At 40.1% G+C, this 17,752-nt stretch overlaps 1 protein-coding gene and 1 long non-coding RNA gene across 2 annotated transcripts in view; one reads left to right on the plus strand and one right to left on the minus strand.

The window, feature by feature from the left end:
- LOC23687409 overlaps nt 1-17,752 on the plus strand; it is a 56,368-nt gene that overhangs the window by 23,360 nt on the left and 15,256 nt on the right. The window contains exons 2-5 of the mRNA XM_021847108.1: nt 13,621-13,820; nt 14,092-14,284; nt 14,352-14,623; nt 15,291-16,882. Coding sequence (XP_021702800.1) covers nt 13,621-13,820; nt 14,092-14,284; nt 14,352-14,623; nt 15,291-16,882 — 2,257 coding nt within the window. The remainder of the gene's footprint in view (nt 1-13,620; nt 13,821-14,091; nt 14,285-14,351; nt 14,624-15,290; nt 16,883-17,752) is intronic.
- LOC110676972 lies at nt 7,013-13,518 on the minus strand. Its single transcript, XR_002500860.1, has 3 exons — nt 13,155-13,518; nt 12,648-12,822; nt 7,013-7,614 (listed from the first exon to the last, which is right to left on the minus strand). It is a non-coding gene; the product is annotated as an uncharacterized LOC110676972 (long non-coding RNA).

The following is a 17,752-nucleotide window of genomic DNA, read 5'->3' on the forward strand; positions in this document are numbered from 1 at the left end:
CTGTCTCCCTCTTGAAAGGCACGAATGCCACTTCCACTGCCCGACGGTCAATCTCGATGATGTCGATATCGTCCGCAAAGCCAAGGAGCATATGAGAACGTGTGATAATTGTACCGCTTCTCTGCACATCGGCTCTCCTGATAGCACCTTCGAGCGCTATGTTAAACAGTAAGTTAGAAAGAGCGTCACCCTGTTTCAATCCATCTAAGGTTACGAAAAAGAATGGAAATCTATTGATCATGACAAAATAAATGATGTATCGCCGTTGTACTTTATCGTGCGAGCATAGCAACAACGATAAACCATTAGTCGTCAAGTCCTAACAAAAAACTCCGCTCCACGAAAAATGAGTCGCACAGCATGTGTGCTAACGATCAATTGTTCGCAAACCAAAGTCATAACTTTTGGAGGATTTTTTAATTTTATTCCACGATCTGCCTTCTAGTATGCCATTTCTGATCCGAAAGTTAATCGGGCATGGTTTGGGCGAAAAATTATGCCGTGAAGGCGTTCTGATTCATGTTGATCGCAACATGTTACAACATCCGACAAACAGTGCATCGGATGCTCCATATATCCTTACTATGCGCGCGAAGTGAGCAGTTCAAATCATACTTCTGCAACAACAACGGCCCTCTTAGACCATTCAAATACTATGTTGTTAGTCGCTAGAGGCGATTTTTTCCATCCTTGGTTACGAACGATGACGAAATCTCGTCCACCACCCGCACACTTGATTTCGATCCATCAAGCGTTGTACGAATCAGTCTAATCAGCTTCAGTGCGCATCGTACCTTCGTGTTATGCGTACACGAATTCTCTCTGCTCTTGGAAGTTTTCTTAAAAACTACCTAAAGCAATAAAACAGTACTTTTCAGTGCTACACAAACAGTACTTTTCAGTGCTAAAATTATAAACGGTACTTTTCAGTGCTACTTAAACAGTACTTTTCAGTACTATTTTTTCTACTATTGATCCCTTTACGATCCTTGTTTGGACCCGTGCCTTCGATTTTTCGTTGGACCCGTTGGCGAAAGCTAGCGGTGGTAATCCTTCTTGGACACCGTCTAGGGAAAAAACCTCTCGAAGGTCGCGTCTTTCTCGATTATTAACTAAACATGGTATCAACAACTAACAAAAGGAAGGGTGAATCTCTGAATTCACTACTTCCTTCCAAAAAAGTGGGTTTTAAAACTGTCACTACACGTGGCAAGAATGGAAGAAAGGACGCTTCCCCGGAATGCGAAGTTTCTTCCAAGGGTGAAATGAATAATTGTATCGAAATGAGCAATCAGTTCGATGCTCTAGACAAATTTTCCGAACACCAAATCGAAGCAGCCTCTAGCCCAGGCTCTTTGATTCAAGTGAGGAAGCAAAGAGTGCCGCCTATCGTGATCAGTTGTTCCGAATTTGGAGGATTTAGGAAGGAGATCTTGAACTCCATTAGGGGAATCAAGGTTTCCTTCCAAATCGCAAAGAAAGGAGACTGTCGCGTTTTGCCGGAAACTATTAAAGATCGTGAACTCCCCAGTCCAAGTAATCATTATGAAAAAGAGAACCCAATCTGGCATTGTTCGGAAAGGGCTTTCACAAGAATATTATTTAGTTCACTTCAACAAAAAAGAACTAAATAATATTAAAGCTTTAGAAAAAGCAAGAATTATGTTCGATGTCCGTGTGACGTGGGAACATTTCCAGAAACCTGGAGGAAATTACCAGAACCCCACTCAGTGCCGTCGGTGCCAAAAGTGGGGTCATGATACAAAAAATTGTCGCATGGATGCTAAATGCATGATTTGCGGAGGTTCTTCTCACGCTAAGGACGACTGTCCAGTGAAGGAAGATACCACCAAATTCATATGCTGTAATTGCGGGGCTAACCATAAGTCCAATTTTTTGGAATTGTCCTTCACGCAAAAGGGTCATTGAGGCTCGTGCCAGGCAGATGAAAGATAATATCCGTTACGATAACGGTCGTTTCCGGAATTTGCCTGGTAGAGTATCGAACAATGCTCATTTTTCAGTTAACGATCGCTTGATCATGAATCATACCCATCAGGAAGATCATAATCATGCTCATTCTCAAACAAATTTTAATCCGTCGGGTAGCCGTTCGAATCTTTCAATTTCGAATGTATCTACCCACGGTAAATCCTTTGCCGATATCGTAGCAGGAAATTCGAACTCCTCCCCTGTTCGATCCATGGGTACCCATTCTACTTGTTTCAAATCAAATGGAAAAAACCCTACCGCCACAGGTAATTCCGCTTCTTCGTCTACCGGAAATTCCAATGGGAAATCACATGACATGTCTGCCTCTGATTTTAATTTTCTAACTGAACAATTGAATCTAATGATTGATGCAATGTTCAAAGCCACCACTATGACTGAAGCAGTCCAAGTAGGTGTAAAATTTACAAATCAAATTGTTATTGGATTACGTTTTTCTAATGGATCCAAATAATAATTTAAATATTTTAAATTGGAATGCTCGTTCTCTGAATGGTAAAGAGGACGAGCTGTTTAATTTTCTTACGGTTAATAACGTGCATATAGCAGTTATTACCGAAACGTATTTAAAACCTGGATCTAAACTCAGAAGAGATCCTAACTTTTTTGTTTATCGTAATGATCGACTTGATGGGGCATGTGGGGGAGTTGCAATCATCATTCATAGGCGAATAAAACATCAACTGTTTTCATCATTTGAAACTAAAGGTTTTGAAACTTTAGGTGTTTCTGTTGAAACACAGTTAGGTAAATATACTTTCATAGCTGCCTATTTGCCTTTTCAATGCTCTGGGCAGCAAGTTAATTTGCTCCAAACTGACTTGCGAAAATTGACTCGCAATAAGTCAAAATTTTTTGTCATTGGTGACTTTAATGCCAAACATCGGTCATGGAATAATTCTCAAAGTAATTCCAACGGCAGAATTTTATTTGATGAGTGCTCTTCAGGATATTTCTCAATTCAATACCCTGAGAGCCCCACATGTTTTTCCTCTTCTAGAAATCCATCTACGATTGATTTGGTCTTAACCGACTCTAGTCATCTTTGTAGCCAACTGATTACTCATGCTGATTTTGATTCTGATCATGTCCCTGTTACATTTCAAATATCCCAAGAAGCGATTCTAAATCCTATCAGCTCCACTTTCAATTATTTACGAGCCGACTGGAATATATATAAAACGTATGTTGACTCTAATCTTGATGTTAACATTTCTTTAGAAACTAAACTTGATATTGACAATGCTCTTGAAACTTTAACAAATTCCATTGTTGAAGCCCGGAGCATTGCAATTCCAAAATGTGAAGTAAAATTTGAATCCGTGATTATAGACGATGATCTTAAACTCTTGATCCGTCTTAAAAACGTGAGGAGAAGGCAATTTCAACGCACTCGCGATCCTGCAATGAAAATTATATGGCAGGATTTGCAGAAAAAAATCAAGAAACGTTTTGCTCAATTAAGAAACAAAAATTTTGAAAATAAAATTTCGCAATTGGACCCTGGCTCTAAGCCCTTTTGGAAATTATCTAAAATCTTGAAAAAACCGGCATCGAAAGAGGAAAACAAATTATTACTAACTAATTGCGAAAAAGCTCAAAAACTTGCTATGCAGTTTGAAATTTAATTTAGGACTTACTAGTCCAATTGAAAATGAAGTTACTCAGGAGTTCGAAAATATTCTCAATCAAGAGAACGTTTTCGAAAATGCCTGGGAGACTGATTTGGAAGAAGTGAGAACTATTATTAAAAAATTCAAAAACTGCTCCTCAAAAGCTCCTGGCGATGATGGAATTTTCTACATCCTCATCAAGAAACTTCCAGAAAGTAGCTTATCATTTTTAGTTGATATATTTAACAAATGTTTTCAATTAGCATATTTTCCTGACAAATGGAAAAATGCTAAGGTTGTTCCAATTTTAAAACCAGACAAAAATCCTGCAGAAGCTTCTAGCTATCGTCCAATCAGTTTGCTTTCCTCCATCAATAAACTTTTTGAAAAGGTTATTTTGAACAGAATGATGGCCCACATCAACGAAAATTCAATTTTTGCCAATGAACAGTTCGGATTCCGCCATGGACATTCGACCACTCATCAACTTTTACGTGTAACAAATTTGATCCGTTCCAACAAATCTGAACGCTATTCTACTGGTCTTGCTCTTCTAGACATAGAAAAAGCATTCGACAGTGTTTGGCATGAAGGTTTGATTGTAAAATTAAAAAACTTTAATTTTCTAACATACATTGTTAGAATAATTCAAAGTTATCTGTCAAATCGTACACTTCAGGTTAATTATCAGAACTCCAGATCTGAAAGACTTCCTGTAAGAGCTGGTGTTCCTCAAGGCAGCATTTTGGGACCAATATTATACAATATTTTCACATCTGACTTACCTGAGCTACCTCAGGGATGTCAAAAATCTTTATTTGCGGATGACACAGGCCTCTCCGCCAAAGGACGAAGCCTGCGTGTCATCTGTAGTCGATTGCAAAAAAGTTTGGATATTTTTTCTTCATACTTGCAAAAATGGAAGATTTCTCCTAATGCTTCCAAAACTCAACTAATAATATTCCCACATAAACCAAAAGCTCTTTATTTGAAACCTTCAAGTAGACATGTTGTCACGATGAGAGGGGTTCCAATAAATTGGTCAGATGAAGTTAAGTATCTAGGGCTCATGCTAGATAAGAATTTAACTTTCAAAAATCACATTGAGGGCATTCAAGCCAAATGTAATAAATATGTAAAATGTCTCTATCCCCTTATTAATAGAAAATCAAAACTTTGTCTTAAGAACAAGCTTTTGATATTCAAACAAATTTTCAGGCCAGCCATGTTGTATGCTGTACCAATATGGACTAGCTGTTGTAATACCAGGAAGAAAGCTCTGCAGAGAATTCAAAATAACATTTTGAAAATGATTCTGAGGCTTCCTCCCTGGTATAGTACCAATGAGTTACATAGAATATCCAATGTTGAAACATTGGAACAAATGTCAAATACAATCATTAATAATTTCAGGCAAAAATCGTTACAATCTTCTATTGCCACGATTAATGCGTTATATGTTTAGGTTAAGTTAGGTTAAGAATATTAAAAACTTTTTTTTTCTCTTATAAGCAGGTGAAATCAACTCAGCTGTAAAAAAAACTGAACTGCTACGGCAAATGAAATGTAATATGTTATTAACGAAATGTTAATTAAATCTTAAATTTGTTTTACCAAATTAGGATGATAGTGTTGTCTAATAACACAGAACACCTAGATATAAGAAATGAATGTAATGTTTGGAATGATACTAATAAAGAAATAAAAAAAAAAAAAAAAGTCTAATCAGCTTCGCCGGAAAGTTATGTTCGGACATAATTTGCCACAACTCGTTTCTCTTCACTGAATCGTACGCTGCTTTGAAATCTACAAACAGATGATGAGTCTGCAAGTTGTACTCCCGGAATTTATCTAGGATTTGACGCAGGGTAAACATTTGATCCGTCGTTGATCGGCCCTCTCGAAAACCAGCTTGGTATTCGCCGACAAAGGACTCATCATACGGTCTCTATCTGTTGAACAGAATTCCAGACATGATTTTGTACGCCGAATTAAGGAGTGTTATCCCTCGGTAATTGGCGCACTCCAGTCGATGCTCTTTCTTGTACAAATGGGTAATGAGACCTTCCAACAAACTAGTAGGCATTTGTTCTTCCTCCCATATCCTCGGAATAATAGGGTGAAGGAGTTCGTGCAGTTGCTCACTTCCGTGTTTGAGAAGTTGGATCCGTTTTTCGGCTGCCCTTGTTTCCTTGTGCCGCTCTCTGCTCTGACGGGTACCAGACACCAGCCGGCTTCTAGCTAAGTTCTTCTCGTTCGTCATTCTCTGGCACTCATCATCGAACCAACCGTTCCTTTGTCTTCGTTGAGCAGTACTTACCACTTCTCGCGATACTGTGCTCACAGCTCCGTGGACTAACTCCCACAGATCGCTGAGGTTGACGCTTTCGTCGATTTCGCTAATCCGCTCTTCGAGCTTTTGATGGTAGTCCGCTGCTACACCATCTGCTGACAGGCGTTGAATATTGAAACGCAACGATTGTCGATCTTTAAAACTCGAAGCGGTTGATAATCGCGCTCGAATTTTGCTTACAACGAGATAGTGGTCCGAGTCGATATTAGGACCCCTGAAAGTTCTGACATCGATGACATCGGAAAAATGTCGGCCGTCTACCAGAACATGGTCGATTTGGTTGCAAAGTTCGCCATTTGGGTGTTGCCAGGTGCGCTTGCGGATATCCTTGCGTGCAAAGTAGGTGCTACTGATGGCCATCCCCCTGGTGGCAGCAAAGTTCACTAAACGTAGGCCGTTGTCGTTGGTAACAGAGTGAAGGCTCTCTTTGCCAATGATAGGGCGGAAGAAGTCCTCTTTTCCGACCTGCGCATTAGCGTCGCCGATGATAATTTTCACGTCGTGTTTTGGGTATTCTCCATAGGTCTTGTCGAGACATTCGTAAAACGCGTCCTTCACGCCATCGGGATTGTCGTTAGTCGGTGCATAGACGTTGATCAGGCTGTAGTTGAAGAATTTGAACCGAATCCTCAATACGCAGATCCGCTCGTTGATCGGCCTCCACCTAATAACGATGATGCTTCCCGATCACTATGAAACCAACTCCGTGTTCAGCTTTATCGCCACCGCTGTGGTAGATGTTGTAATTTGAATGCGGTGTTAGCGATTAGTCTCATTTTTGATCATTTTCAGTCTCTTTCATACATGTGATCCCTTCTTTTTTTTTTCTTTTTTCTGGCATTGCGTCTCTACTAGAACAGAGTCTGCTTCTCAGCTTAGAGTTTCACAGATATGAATTTATTGCTTTGTGGTCGGTTTCCTTGTTCATTGTTTGTAGAATTCAGCTTATTCTTATTTTTATGATTTTACAATTCCCGAGACCGGCGGAGGAAAAGTGAACTTGTATTAAGAGACTGATGAAGTAAAAGCGATCTGGTTAGGCTGGTAGTTCAGATAAGACTGAAGCTGTCTTGTTTATTTACTAATGATCAGAGCCCTTCGGCTACTTCGATTCGTTCGTATACGATCGTCGGAGGGACGACCGTCAACTGACATTAGAACGCACTAGGGGTGCGTAGGAAAAATACATCAATTCTCCCCCTTTTACATAGTTTAAACTTATCAGAACGTGAAACAATTCATTACAATAATATCATAATCACGAATTCAAATTTGGTTGATCGAAAACTTTTTTTATCAAGCTCGCAAAATTCAGTTATAGTAAAAATCGTCACTGCGATTAACTTTCTTCGTCCGTTTGGATCTCCGGGGCTCTATCTGGTTGGAACCTGATTCCAGGCGTCTTCTCTTGTTGCGTCCCCTCGGAGCCTGCTGCTGATTTTCTTCGCCAATAGGCGGATCGTTACTGGAGGGTAGTTCATCGCCGGCTGGCGGGTAGTCAGCAGGGGGCGCCATCGAGGTTTCCTTACTTGACTGCGCTCTCGTAATCCAAACGTTCGGCCTTTGCCACGTTGCAGACGGCTTACATGGTCGTATCTGCGTCCTGTGTGCCATGGTGACCACGCTTCCAATGCATATCTGAAACGTATTGCGAGAATACTTTTTAATAAAAGTTGCCTTAATCCATCTAACTTGATTGTGGGGGTTGTGGTTCTTGTACCACACGTCATCCCCTTCCATCAGATTGTCAATATCTTCTGTATTTTTCGGAATATTTCCGCTACGATGTTTAGTGTTAACATCATCATGTGGGGATGGTACGTTAAGATGTTTCTTGTAATGATTTCTTGGATCTATTAAATCTAAAAAAGTTTTTGGTTTATATGAAAATATCCTCTCCGATGGAAAATGTCCATTTTTTGTCAAATTATTGTTTCTAAAATTAAACAGAAACAAATTTATCTGGTCTTCCAAGTCTAAACACGAAATTTCAGGATTCATTAGGAATCTCTTGAGGACTTCTTTCACAGTTCTAACCAATCTTTCAGCCTGACCGTTACTGGCGGGATTATACGGTGGGCTTTTCATTACTTTTATCCCTTGCCTCTCTAAGAAGTCAACAAAGTTTCGGGAGTTGAAAGGAGGACCATTGTCCGAAACCAAAACATCTGGTAAACCAAAACGTGCGAAATAGGCGACCAATTTCTTTAAAACTCTGTTGCAATCCGTACCATGGGTCATCAATTCAATTTCAATCCATTTGGAAAAGCTATCCACAATCAAAAGGTAGGTGCGATGTTCAAAAAAGAAAAAATCAATGTGGATTCTACTGAAGGGCCGCGTTGTTGGAGTCCATTGGGACGATTCCTTAGATTTATGAGTTATTGTCATGCTATTACATGCATCGCATTCAGCCACATGTTTTTCTATGTCGGTATTTATACCGAACCAATACACAGTATTCCTTGCTAACTGCTTCATTTTAATCACACCAGAGTGATTTGCATGTAACTGCCTCAAAATTTTGGCATGGAATATCCTCGGGACAACTACTCTGTCCATAAAAAGAAGACAATCGTCCACTAACTCTAAATCTAAATAATTTGAAAAAACGTCTGTGAATTGCTTTTCCACTCTTTCTGGCCAGCCATTAAGCATAAAAAATATCACTTTTTGAAGGAATTCATCCTCTTTTGTAGCGTCAGCGATTAATTTGGAATCGATTGGAATTTCTTTGCTGAAGTTTATGCTTTTTATAACGTCTGTGTCTAAATCTTCGGGAACATCCTGTTTCAAAGGAAATCTCGAACAGAAATCTGCATTCCCTAATTTGTGTGAGGGCCTATAAATAATGTCAAAATCGTAAATCGCTAAATCCAAAACAAAGCGTTGCAGTCTTGTCACATAAATTGAATTTCTACCCTCTTTTCCGAAAATTCCCACCAAGGGTTTGTGATCTGTATAAACAATGAAATGTTGACCATAAAGAAATTTGTGAAATTTCTTTATGGTGCATACTAATGCTAAAGCCTCTAAATGTAAAATGGGATATTTCTTTTGGGCTGAATTCAGCGAGAAGGATGTAAAACTTATTGGTTTTTCTGTCTCATCTACCACATGAGCAATTAACCCTCCAAGACCGTAGCTAGAGGCATCTGATATTACTACAATGGGTTTCTTAGGGTCATAGAATTCTAAAAAGTTTGTGTCAATCAGCAAATTTTTGCTTTCCAAAAATGCCTTTTGACATTTGTCATCCCAAACATACTTCACATTATTCTTCAGCAAATTGTACAAAGGGTACAGTTTCGAGGATAAATTTGGTATGAATTTGTGATAGTAATTCAACAATCCAAGAAATGATTTAAGTTCTGACTCGTTTTTCGGGGCATTTGCCTTCTCTATCGTTGATATTTTGTCCGGACAAGGCCTAAGCCCTTTATCGCTAATAATATGTCCCAAATGTGTAAGCTCCGTAACAAAAAATTTGCATTTTTCAAAATTTACTTTTATGTTTGCATTTGCTAAACGTTCCAATACCAACAAAAGCTTATTTTTACATTCCTCTGCGGTCTTTCCAGCTATCAAGACATCATCAAGGTAGCATGATACGTTTTCAATCCCTTCTAGAATCTTATCCATTACCTGTTGAAAAATAGAAGCGCTTGAAGATGCACCTTGAGGTAGCCTATTATACTTATATAACCCTTTCATCGTATTAATCACCACAAATTTCTTGGACCTTTCCGTCAATTCTAATTGTGTGTATGCACCTTCTAAGTCAAGCGCGCAAAATACTCTACAACCTGCCAAGTTAGCAAAAATATCTTGAGAAGTAGGCAAAGGATAAGTATTCGGTACAATGGCTTTATTAATCGAAACTTTGCAATCTATTACCAATCTGATTTCTCCATTTTTCTTCATCACGATTATGATTGGTGAAGCCCATTCACTAGTATCAATTGGCGTAATGACCTGTTCTTTCGCTAATTTGTCTAAATACGCTGAAACTTTGTCCTTTAATCTATAGGGAACGTCATAAGCCTTCTTAAATATCGGAGTTTCATCCCGCATTACAAGCTCTGCTTTGAATCCCTTTATAGGTGTCGAAAAGTTTTTTATAAAAACATTTCCGTATCTATTTTTTAGTTCATCAATGGCCGATTCACCTGAGTTGTTAACTATGTTGTTAATTTGCCAAGAATTAGTGAAGAACTGTCTCCAATTTGAGTAAAACATGTCTAGCCAAGTTCGGCCAAAAAGCGGGTAAAAATCATTTTCACAATCAAGTACTAAAAGTTGCATTAGCGCTTCTTTGCCATTAAATTTTACTGAAACTGTAGCCTCCCCTTCAATTTTAAGTTTGTTTCCATTCACTACCATTAATGGCTCGTTATAATTTCGTAAAGGGTTGTCGAACTTCGAAACATATCGCCTTTTGCTTATGACTGACACAGACGCGCCACAGTCAACCTCCATTTCTAGGCCCTTGCCTTCAATATCTACTTGCACTAAACATGGATTGCTAATCTTATTGATGGATGACACATACATACATTGTAGATTACCTTCGTCACTATTCTCGTCATCATCGTCGTCTTTGGTTCGCATTCGCTCCAGCAGCTCAGTAATATGCCTATCCGCTGACGGTCCTGGCCTATACGAGTCGACAAGGTTTACTGCGTCACGATTCAAGTTTTTCAATTTAAAGCATTTTTTACGGATGTGGCCTCTGATTCCGCAAAAATTGCATACCATTTGGGAATAGTCGGGTCGCTGCCATTGCCGGTGTCCTCCAGAACGTCCATCTTGTGGGAAACTGCCAGTTTCACCTCCACGTCTTCCTCTATATGATTGCTCTATCTTCCCTGGAGATTTGAAACCTAATCGACTTTTAACCGGTCCTCTATTGCTGCTGTCTTTAACCCCATTCCCAAAACCTTGATATTTCCTTGATAAATTATAAACTTGAGCTATCCCAGACGCCGCTATTCCCTGTATCTCATTTGGCCTATTAAGTACCGCAGCCACCATACTTCAGATATGAAACCATTCAAAGGATGTCGATTCAAATTTCCAAAAGATTAATATTAAAGTTTTTGAGGAAACGTGTTTTTACTCGGCGTTTTGATAAGTGGACGGATTTGGTGAGTTTGTTCCGATTTAACCGCTGTTTTTAATTCTGGGCTATTTCTGTAGCATGGGGTTGGGTCACTTTATCTTCTCGTTTCAGAGAGCGAGTAATGGCGCTCAAACCAAAGCTTCTTAGCTAGGGCACAAGGTGGAAATACCTGTGTCTCATCCCTGGAAGACGAACACGCATGGAGTGACTTTAACTTTCTTAGCAACGTCACTCCCAACGATGATGAAAACATTACATTCACGCTTACACTCAATTACAAAAAGTATACTAAACTACACATACACTAAATGTCAATCCGGTCGCATCACTCGCTTATAGTGAATCCTAGACCATTACCCTTCCCATCATCCAACTCCTTGACATCTATGAGGGCGTCGGTGAGTCGCTGGCCTCTCTTCAAGTAGGTGTCATATCATCATTTTCCTTTCCTTTCCTCGTAACGGAGAAGATGGGCGTGGCCGGCAATGGAAATTATCATGTCTTTGCATCTCTGAATTCCGATTGGATAACTATTTGATCCAAAATAGTTTTCCATGAGTAATTGGAATAAGTGTTGTAAAGTTTCTAACATGACAGTTTTCAGTATGCAATCTACGAAATACTCCGTTACCACGCAACGCAACGCAACGCAATTAAGTACCGCAGCCACCATACTTGGATGCCCTATGTGTGATTGGTCAGTTGTTCCAGCATTAGCCCTCGCTACCTCCCATGTTGCAATCAACTTTTCAGCATTTGCCAAAGTCAACTTTTCTTCACTCAAAAGTCTTTGTCTCAATTTCTTGTCGCATAATCCAGCGATAAGGCGGTCAAGAATAGCAACTTCTTTAAAATTTTCAAAACCGCAAAATTCAGCCTGAAGCTTTAAATTCAAAATAAAATCCTCGACACTTTCATCAGGATTTTGGACCCTAGTACTGAATTTATACCTTTGTACTAAATCCGGTTCCGTTTTGTCTAGGCGATTTTTGAGTTTTGAGACAATATCATCCAACGCTGCTTCTTCAAAATTACCCGTAGGGTACAATAGTTTAATTTCAGCGAATATAACTGGGCCACTCATTGTGATGAAGTATGCCATTTTGTCTTCTTCATTAATTTTGTTCACCCGGAAGAAATATTTCATCCGGGTAAACCAATCATTAAATGATGTACCCCTACGGTAGGGTTCGAGAGAAAATGCCACGCTAGAGCTCATTGTCTAATAAAACAAAATTAAAAATTTCACACGAAAAATATATAAAACACAATTTGAACAATCAGCAAACAAATTGATTCGATAATAATTTTCAAGCAATAGGCAAATAAGTTAATTAAATGATAAATTCATATGGCATCAATATTATGTAAAATAAATAAAACAGTTGAATAATGAAAAATATAATAAAATGTTTGGAATTAAACCAAAAAGGAAGATAAAAATGAGAAATCAAAGCTATTAGACTTTCATACAAATTAAACAGAAGTAAAACACTTTTTCACTTCACTATTCGTGCAAAACAATAATAAAAAAAACAGAAGGACTCACCCTATTACCGAAAAACCTTTCCTGTTTACGGATTCACAAACGGCTACGGATCAGTCCCGCCGGCAGATTTCCTCACTGCTTCCAAATCCGTATCGGCGAAAGCAATTCCGTTGAATTTTGCTACTGCTTACAATTTGGCGGTTTTCAAGACTCCACAATAGCTGTGTAAAGAATCCTATTGTTCAATATAAAGAAAGAATACAGAATTAATAATGCTATTGTATATGCGATACAACAATGCTGAATAACAATTAAATTGAATCTGAAAAACAAATTATTGTTTTTGGACCACCCTATTGTTGCTGCAGCCCACCAAAATGAAAAGGCCTTTTCAGTGAAATAGAAAAAAACACAATAAAACGACGCCACCAAAACCAAATGGCGAATGGCGCTATGCTGATCCGCTTTTCTCTATAAATTTCAGCACTTTCGAAACACTTTCAATGTTTTACTTACAAATTTACCGTCAGCAACCACTGCAAAGCTATCAGAAAAAAAAAACTTCACCTGATATGTCGTTCACCCTGATCAAATCCACCGCTCCGGTGACGCTGATCCAATTCTGTTGCTGGCGCTTGTCCGAGTCCAATTAAAAAAAAAAAACTAACTCCAATTTCACGCGTTCAAATACCTTTTTCTCGTCGACACTTTACAATTCCCGAGACCGGCGGAGGAAAAGTGAACTTGTATTAAGAGACTGATGAAGTAAAAGCGATCTGGTTAGGCTGGTAGTTCAGATAAGACTGAAGCTGTCTTGTTTATTTACTAATGATCAGAGCCCTTCGGCTACTTCGATTCGTTCGTATACGATCGTCGGAGGGACGACCGTCAACTGACATTAGAACGCACTAGGGGTGCGTAGGAAAAATACATCAATGATGAGATATCAATAGAGTTACATCAAATAACGATTATTAAATCTGATTTAGTTAATTATAACTTATTATCAAATACCTTCTTTTTACTTGACCAGATCTATCTCAACGATCGCCGGGAGCAACCCCTGGAAGAGGAGACACTTGGGACGATCGTGAAAACCCTTTGCGTGATTTGCTGCATCGCAAACGTTTCGCACCAGACGGTGATGATTGCTCTCCATGGTCTGTTGGACATTTTCGAGCGGATTTCTTGCAAGGAAACCCTGGCCGCCATCGAGTATTGTGGAAATCATTTGTAAGTAAATTGTATTAATCATAAAGCGAAGTATGCACTTCAACAGAAAAGTAATCGCCTATCTCGATGCGTGGGAAATTTCTTGTAAGAAATGCTCAAGAAAAGTATTTTTCTTTGATAGCAGTACGCAGTTGAAAAGAAATGTCATTTCAAATGGAGCTCACTGTAGAAAATTTCTTGAACATTTCTTTCCGCAGAAATTTTTACTTTTCTTGAGCTAAACAGCATACCTAGCTTAAGATGTTATTTGTCATCATTTCCCTCTTTGTAGTAAAAAACTGATTGTCCAATTCAAACGATTCGGATACTACAAGATCGAACGACTTTTGGTGGAATTGATCTACATCACATCTTTGGCATTCAATAAATCAAAAGATCGTAAGAATTACGTGCTGGAGTTAGGACGGTTGATCGGCGGTTCTTGGGAAAAGCTTCTGGCCTGGAAGTCTATCGCAGTGGAGAAGGTACACACCGTATTCTCTAATCTGCGTGTTGAGATTTGACTTCTATTGTTCGTTTTTATATTTACAGGAAGTACGCATTTTTATCAATGAGATGCAAAATAGATATCCGATGTTCGCTGCCTATTCCGTTCCCGTTGAAAATTGCCAAATTGGAGAATATCGTTTGGAACAACCTAAAGACTCGAATGGCCTGTGGATGGACATTAATTTTAAACCGGCGACCGTAAGGTTTGCGGGTTGTTGTGTTGTGCTGGCCCGTGGTGGAACAAAACGTTTGGACATGAACGTGGAACTGGAGATTAATCACCGAAATGTGTCGAAAATTGATTGGAAGATTGAGTAAGTATAGGACTAGATATTTCGAATAAGAGTAGTGTTTGATCCGTTGAATCTGTTGCATGCTCCTTTGAGAACGAGCGATGACACCCAGATCAATTGTGTCCGATTCCGAGAGAAAAAAAACAAAGCTGCTTGGTCTTCATTGTACGCTACTATCTACTTACGTAGATATTTTCTCCGTTGTCATAAATTTCATTTCCTGCGGTTTCATCACCGTTTAAGCGTTCATTGAAATTTTGCTTTCATCTTTCGATCACCTCATGTTCGTCCATCAAGATGATCTCTGTCTTAACCCAGTTCATATTGGAGTGCGTCATGAAACATTTGCGTGATGTGTTGGGTTTCTGACAAAATTCTGCTTTACTTGTAAACGGTAGAACAACTCCATCTCCTGACACTACGCTTCTTTATGGCTCCTCCCGAATTTAATGAAAGTTATCAAATTAATCGTCGATGATAAGTTTTTGCAAATTAGTGTTATAGATCTTCCGAAATGTTGCCCTGTTGGGGCTGTCCATTAACAATTAACATTAACCCTCCCCCCTCGCACCATTTGTTCACACAAACATTTTAAAATTTGTATGGAGCCTGGTTATCCTCCCAAAACGACCACGTGGTTCATGGACTACCCCTATGATGTACCTAATATCAGCCTTATTTATTTCAGTAACGACAAACATCTACTTTCGATTGAGTATCAACGTATCACCTTTCAACCAGATGTACTTAACATCGAGCAGAAGGGAACCATAACGTTCACCGTTTCACCATTGTTTGACTGGGATTACCTAGTGAAAGAAGTCATTCCGGAAGTACGGCTGAAAGCTGATCGCGAAGATGATTCGGCCGTACAACCAAATATAACCAACATCGAAGGCTTGCTGAATGTGTCTCTGTTGGAGTCGGTAGTGTCGGGACCTGCCAACAGCCACAATTTTGACCAATCTCCTCGTCTGCGCGAAAATCGTGATGCAATCGAACAGCACCGCAATATGCGCTGCCAAATGTTGGACACCCCTAGCTCAGCTGGAAGCAACAAGGAGAACTTGGAGCCCAATCGTTCAGTGTCCGATGTGCGAGTCGTTCTGCAAGATGTCCAACGCTTGCGAGTATTCCAATCCCTTCAGCAAGACTGCCAACAAAGAAGATCAAGCCGCGCATCAAAGCAAAACTCGCCGCCGAAACGCAGCGTTGAAGAATCAGTTGATTTGCAATCGAATGAGGGAAAGAAGCGAAAACTGTTCGATAAGCAAACAGTTCCTGATGTTCTGAACGAAAGTGTCGACTCGCAGATCCAACGCAACAAATACGTCGAAAAGAAGTTGGTCAATACCGTAAAACCGATCCAAACGTTGGATGTAAAGCCGTTGGCGGCCACAGACAATATTCAAAACGCTTCGGATGTGCTAAACGAATCTTCCGCAACAGATATGATGTCCACCGAGGAATTAGAGCAATCCCTGCAGGCTTACATTGACAATAACGGGATTTTTGGCATTAACCAACAAAAAGTTTTGGACAAAAAACTTGAAAAGAACATTCGAAAGATAAATCAAATGGTTGAACGTTCCACCAAAAGGTTCTTCAAGCGGGAACCAACGGCAGACAATCCGTACGAATTTATCGATTCGGAGGGTAACAAAAAATCTGCCAAAAAGCAAGCAAACCGCAAAGGAACTAACTCTTCCAGAAAGCGAAAACCCAAAACCACCAACGAGAACACGTCGGCAAAAGCAGCCAAAAATGCCGCCAATCAATCTCTGCGCAACAAAAACTCAAATAACGCCGCAAAAGATGACATTAAAACTCCTACGACACCCGCAGAACCGATTCCACCACGAGCGTCGCTTCCTCGTTCCAAGAAACCTACGCTTATAGTCGATTTGTCATCCGACTCAGAAACTGAAGCCGTCGAGATAGGCAACACGTTTCAAAATCTGGACATTTCAACCATCGCGTCGGAAGCCAAATCGAAGCATCCACTTCCGTTTGCCAAACGACTGTTCGCCAAATCAACTCCAATCGATGGCGCCAGGAGCCAAAAACGTCCACTTGATGAAACGTATCCGCTCTCAGGACAAACTAAACGACAAGAAGCGGATCGCACTTTCTCGGTCAAGAAGCAACGTGTTCCGCTGTTGGAAGTGGATCCCGAATGCAATAATGGTGTCTTCATACGGCGTGACTACAAGAAGCAGCATCTTCCCGAAGCCCTTCAGCAGAACGTTGTCGATTTGCTTGGAGAGGACAAAGACAAAGGTAAGCGGAATGGGCATTATTATTTGGGACATTGGTCATCCTGAGTAGGGCAATGTGATCATACGGAACTCTATGAGCTACCCATACACTTCCGTGCAAATGTTTGGGATCCGTGGTCCCAAAAAACACATGTTTTTGTATATATCTCTGTTATTACACGCAAGCATGGGAAAATTCACTCACTCACCCGAACGCTACCGAAAAAATATCTGCAAAGTATCTGCTGCCACCGAATGTTTAGTGACTACCGAACGCTACTAGGGTGAGCGCAATCCCGACGAGTCGCAAACGATTGAGATAAACCGAAAATGCAAAGATATAATGAGCGGAGAGAGCACCTATTCGCTCTTAAATAGGAGACACGAAAGAACGCGTTCGCCATTCAATCACTGAATGCTTTCTGTGAAATGTACAGATTTTGCGTTCACTGAATCCTTTCGCCTTGTGTATTCCCAGTCAGTGAACGCTCTTCAGCTCTCAAACACGAATGCCACTCGTGCGGAATCGGAATGTAAAGAATAATTATTCGCTACAGCAATCGGATACCTTCGGCACAAGGAGTCGGTAGTGAATCATTCTGTTGCCGTTTTTGTCTAACTTGTCGCTCGGCGAACAAGAAGAAATTCACGCTAAGCCTACTCAACGCAGCGCATGTGTAAAAACTACACAGAATGAGGCAACCAGTGCAGGACTCTCTGGCTGAGTGAAAATTCTGTGTAACGGTGCGGCCATAGTAACGCGTCCGCGTCCGCGAACGCGATGCGATCAAAGGATTTCCTGTTGTTGATATTCTGCTTTGCGGGCTCGCACACGCGCACGCATCGCTCGACGCGTTTACTATGGCAGCGCCCTAAGTCGCACTCATGCTGT

Source organism: Aedes aegypti, chromosome 2 (genome assembly GCF_002204515.2).
Source record: "Aedes aegypti strain LVP_AGWG chromosome 2, AaegL5.0 Primary Assembly, whole genome shotgun sequence".
NCBI classification, from domain to species: Eukaryota; Metazoa; Arthropoda; class Insecta; order Diptera; family Culicidae; genus Aedes; species Aedes aegypti.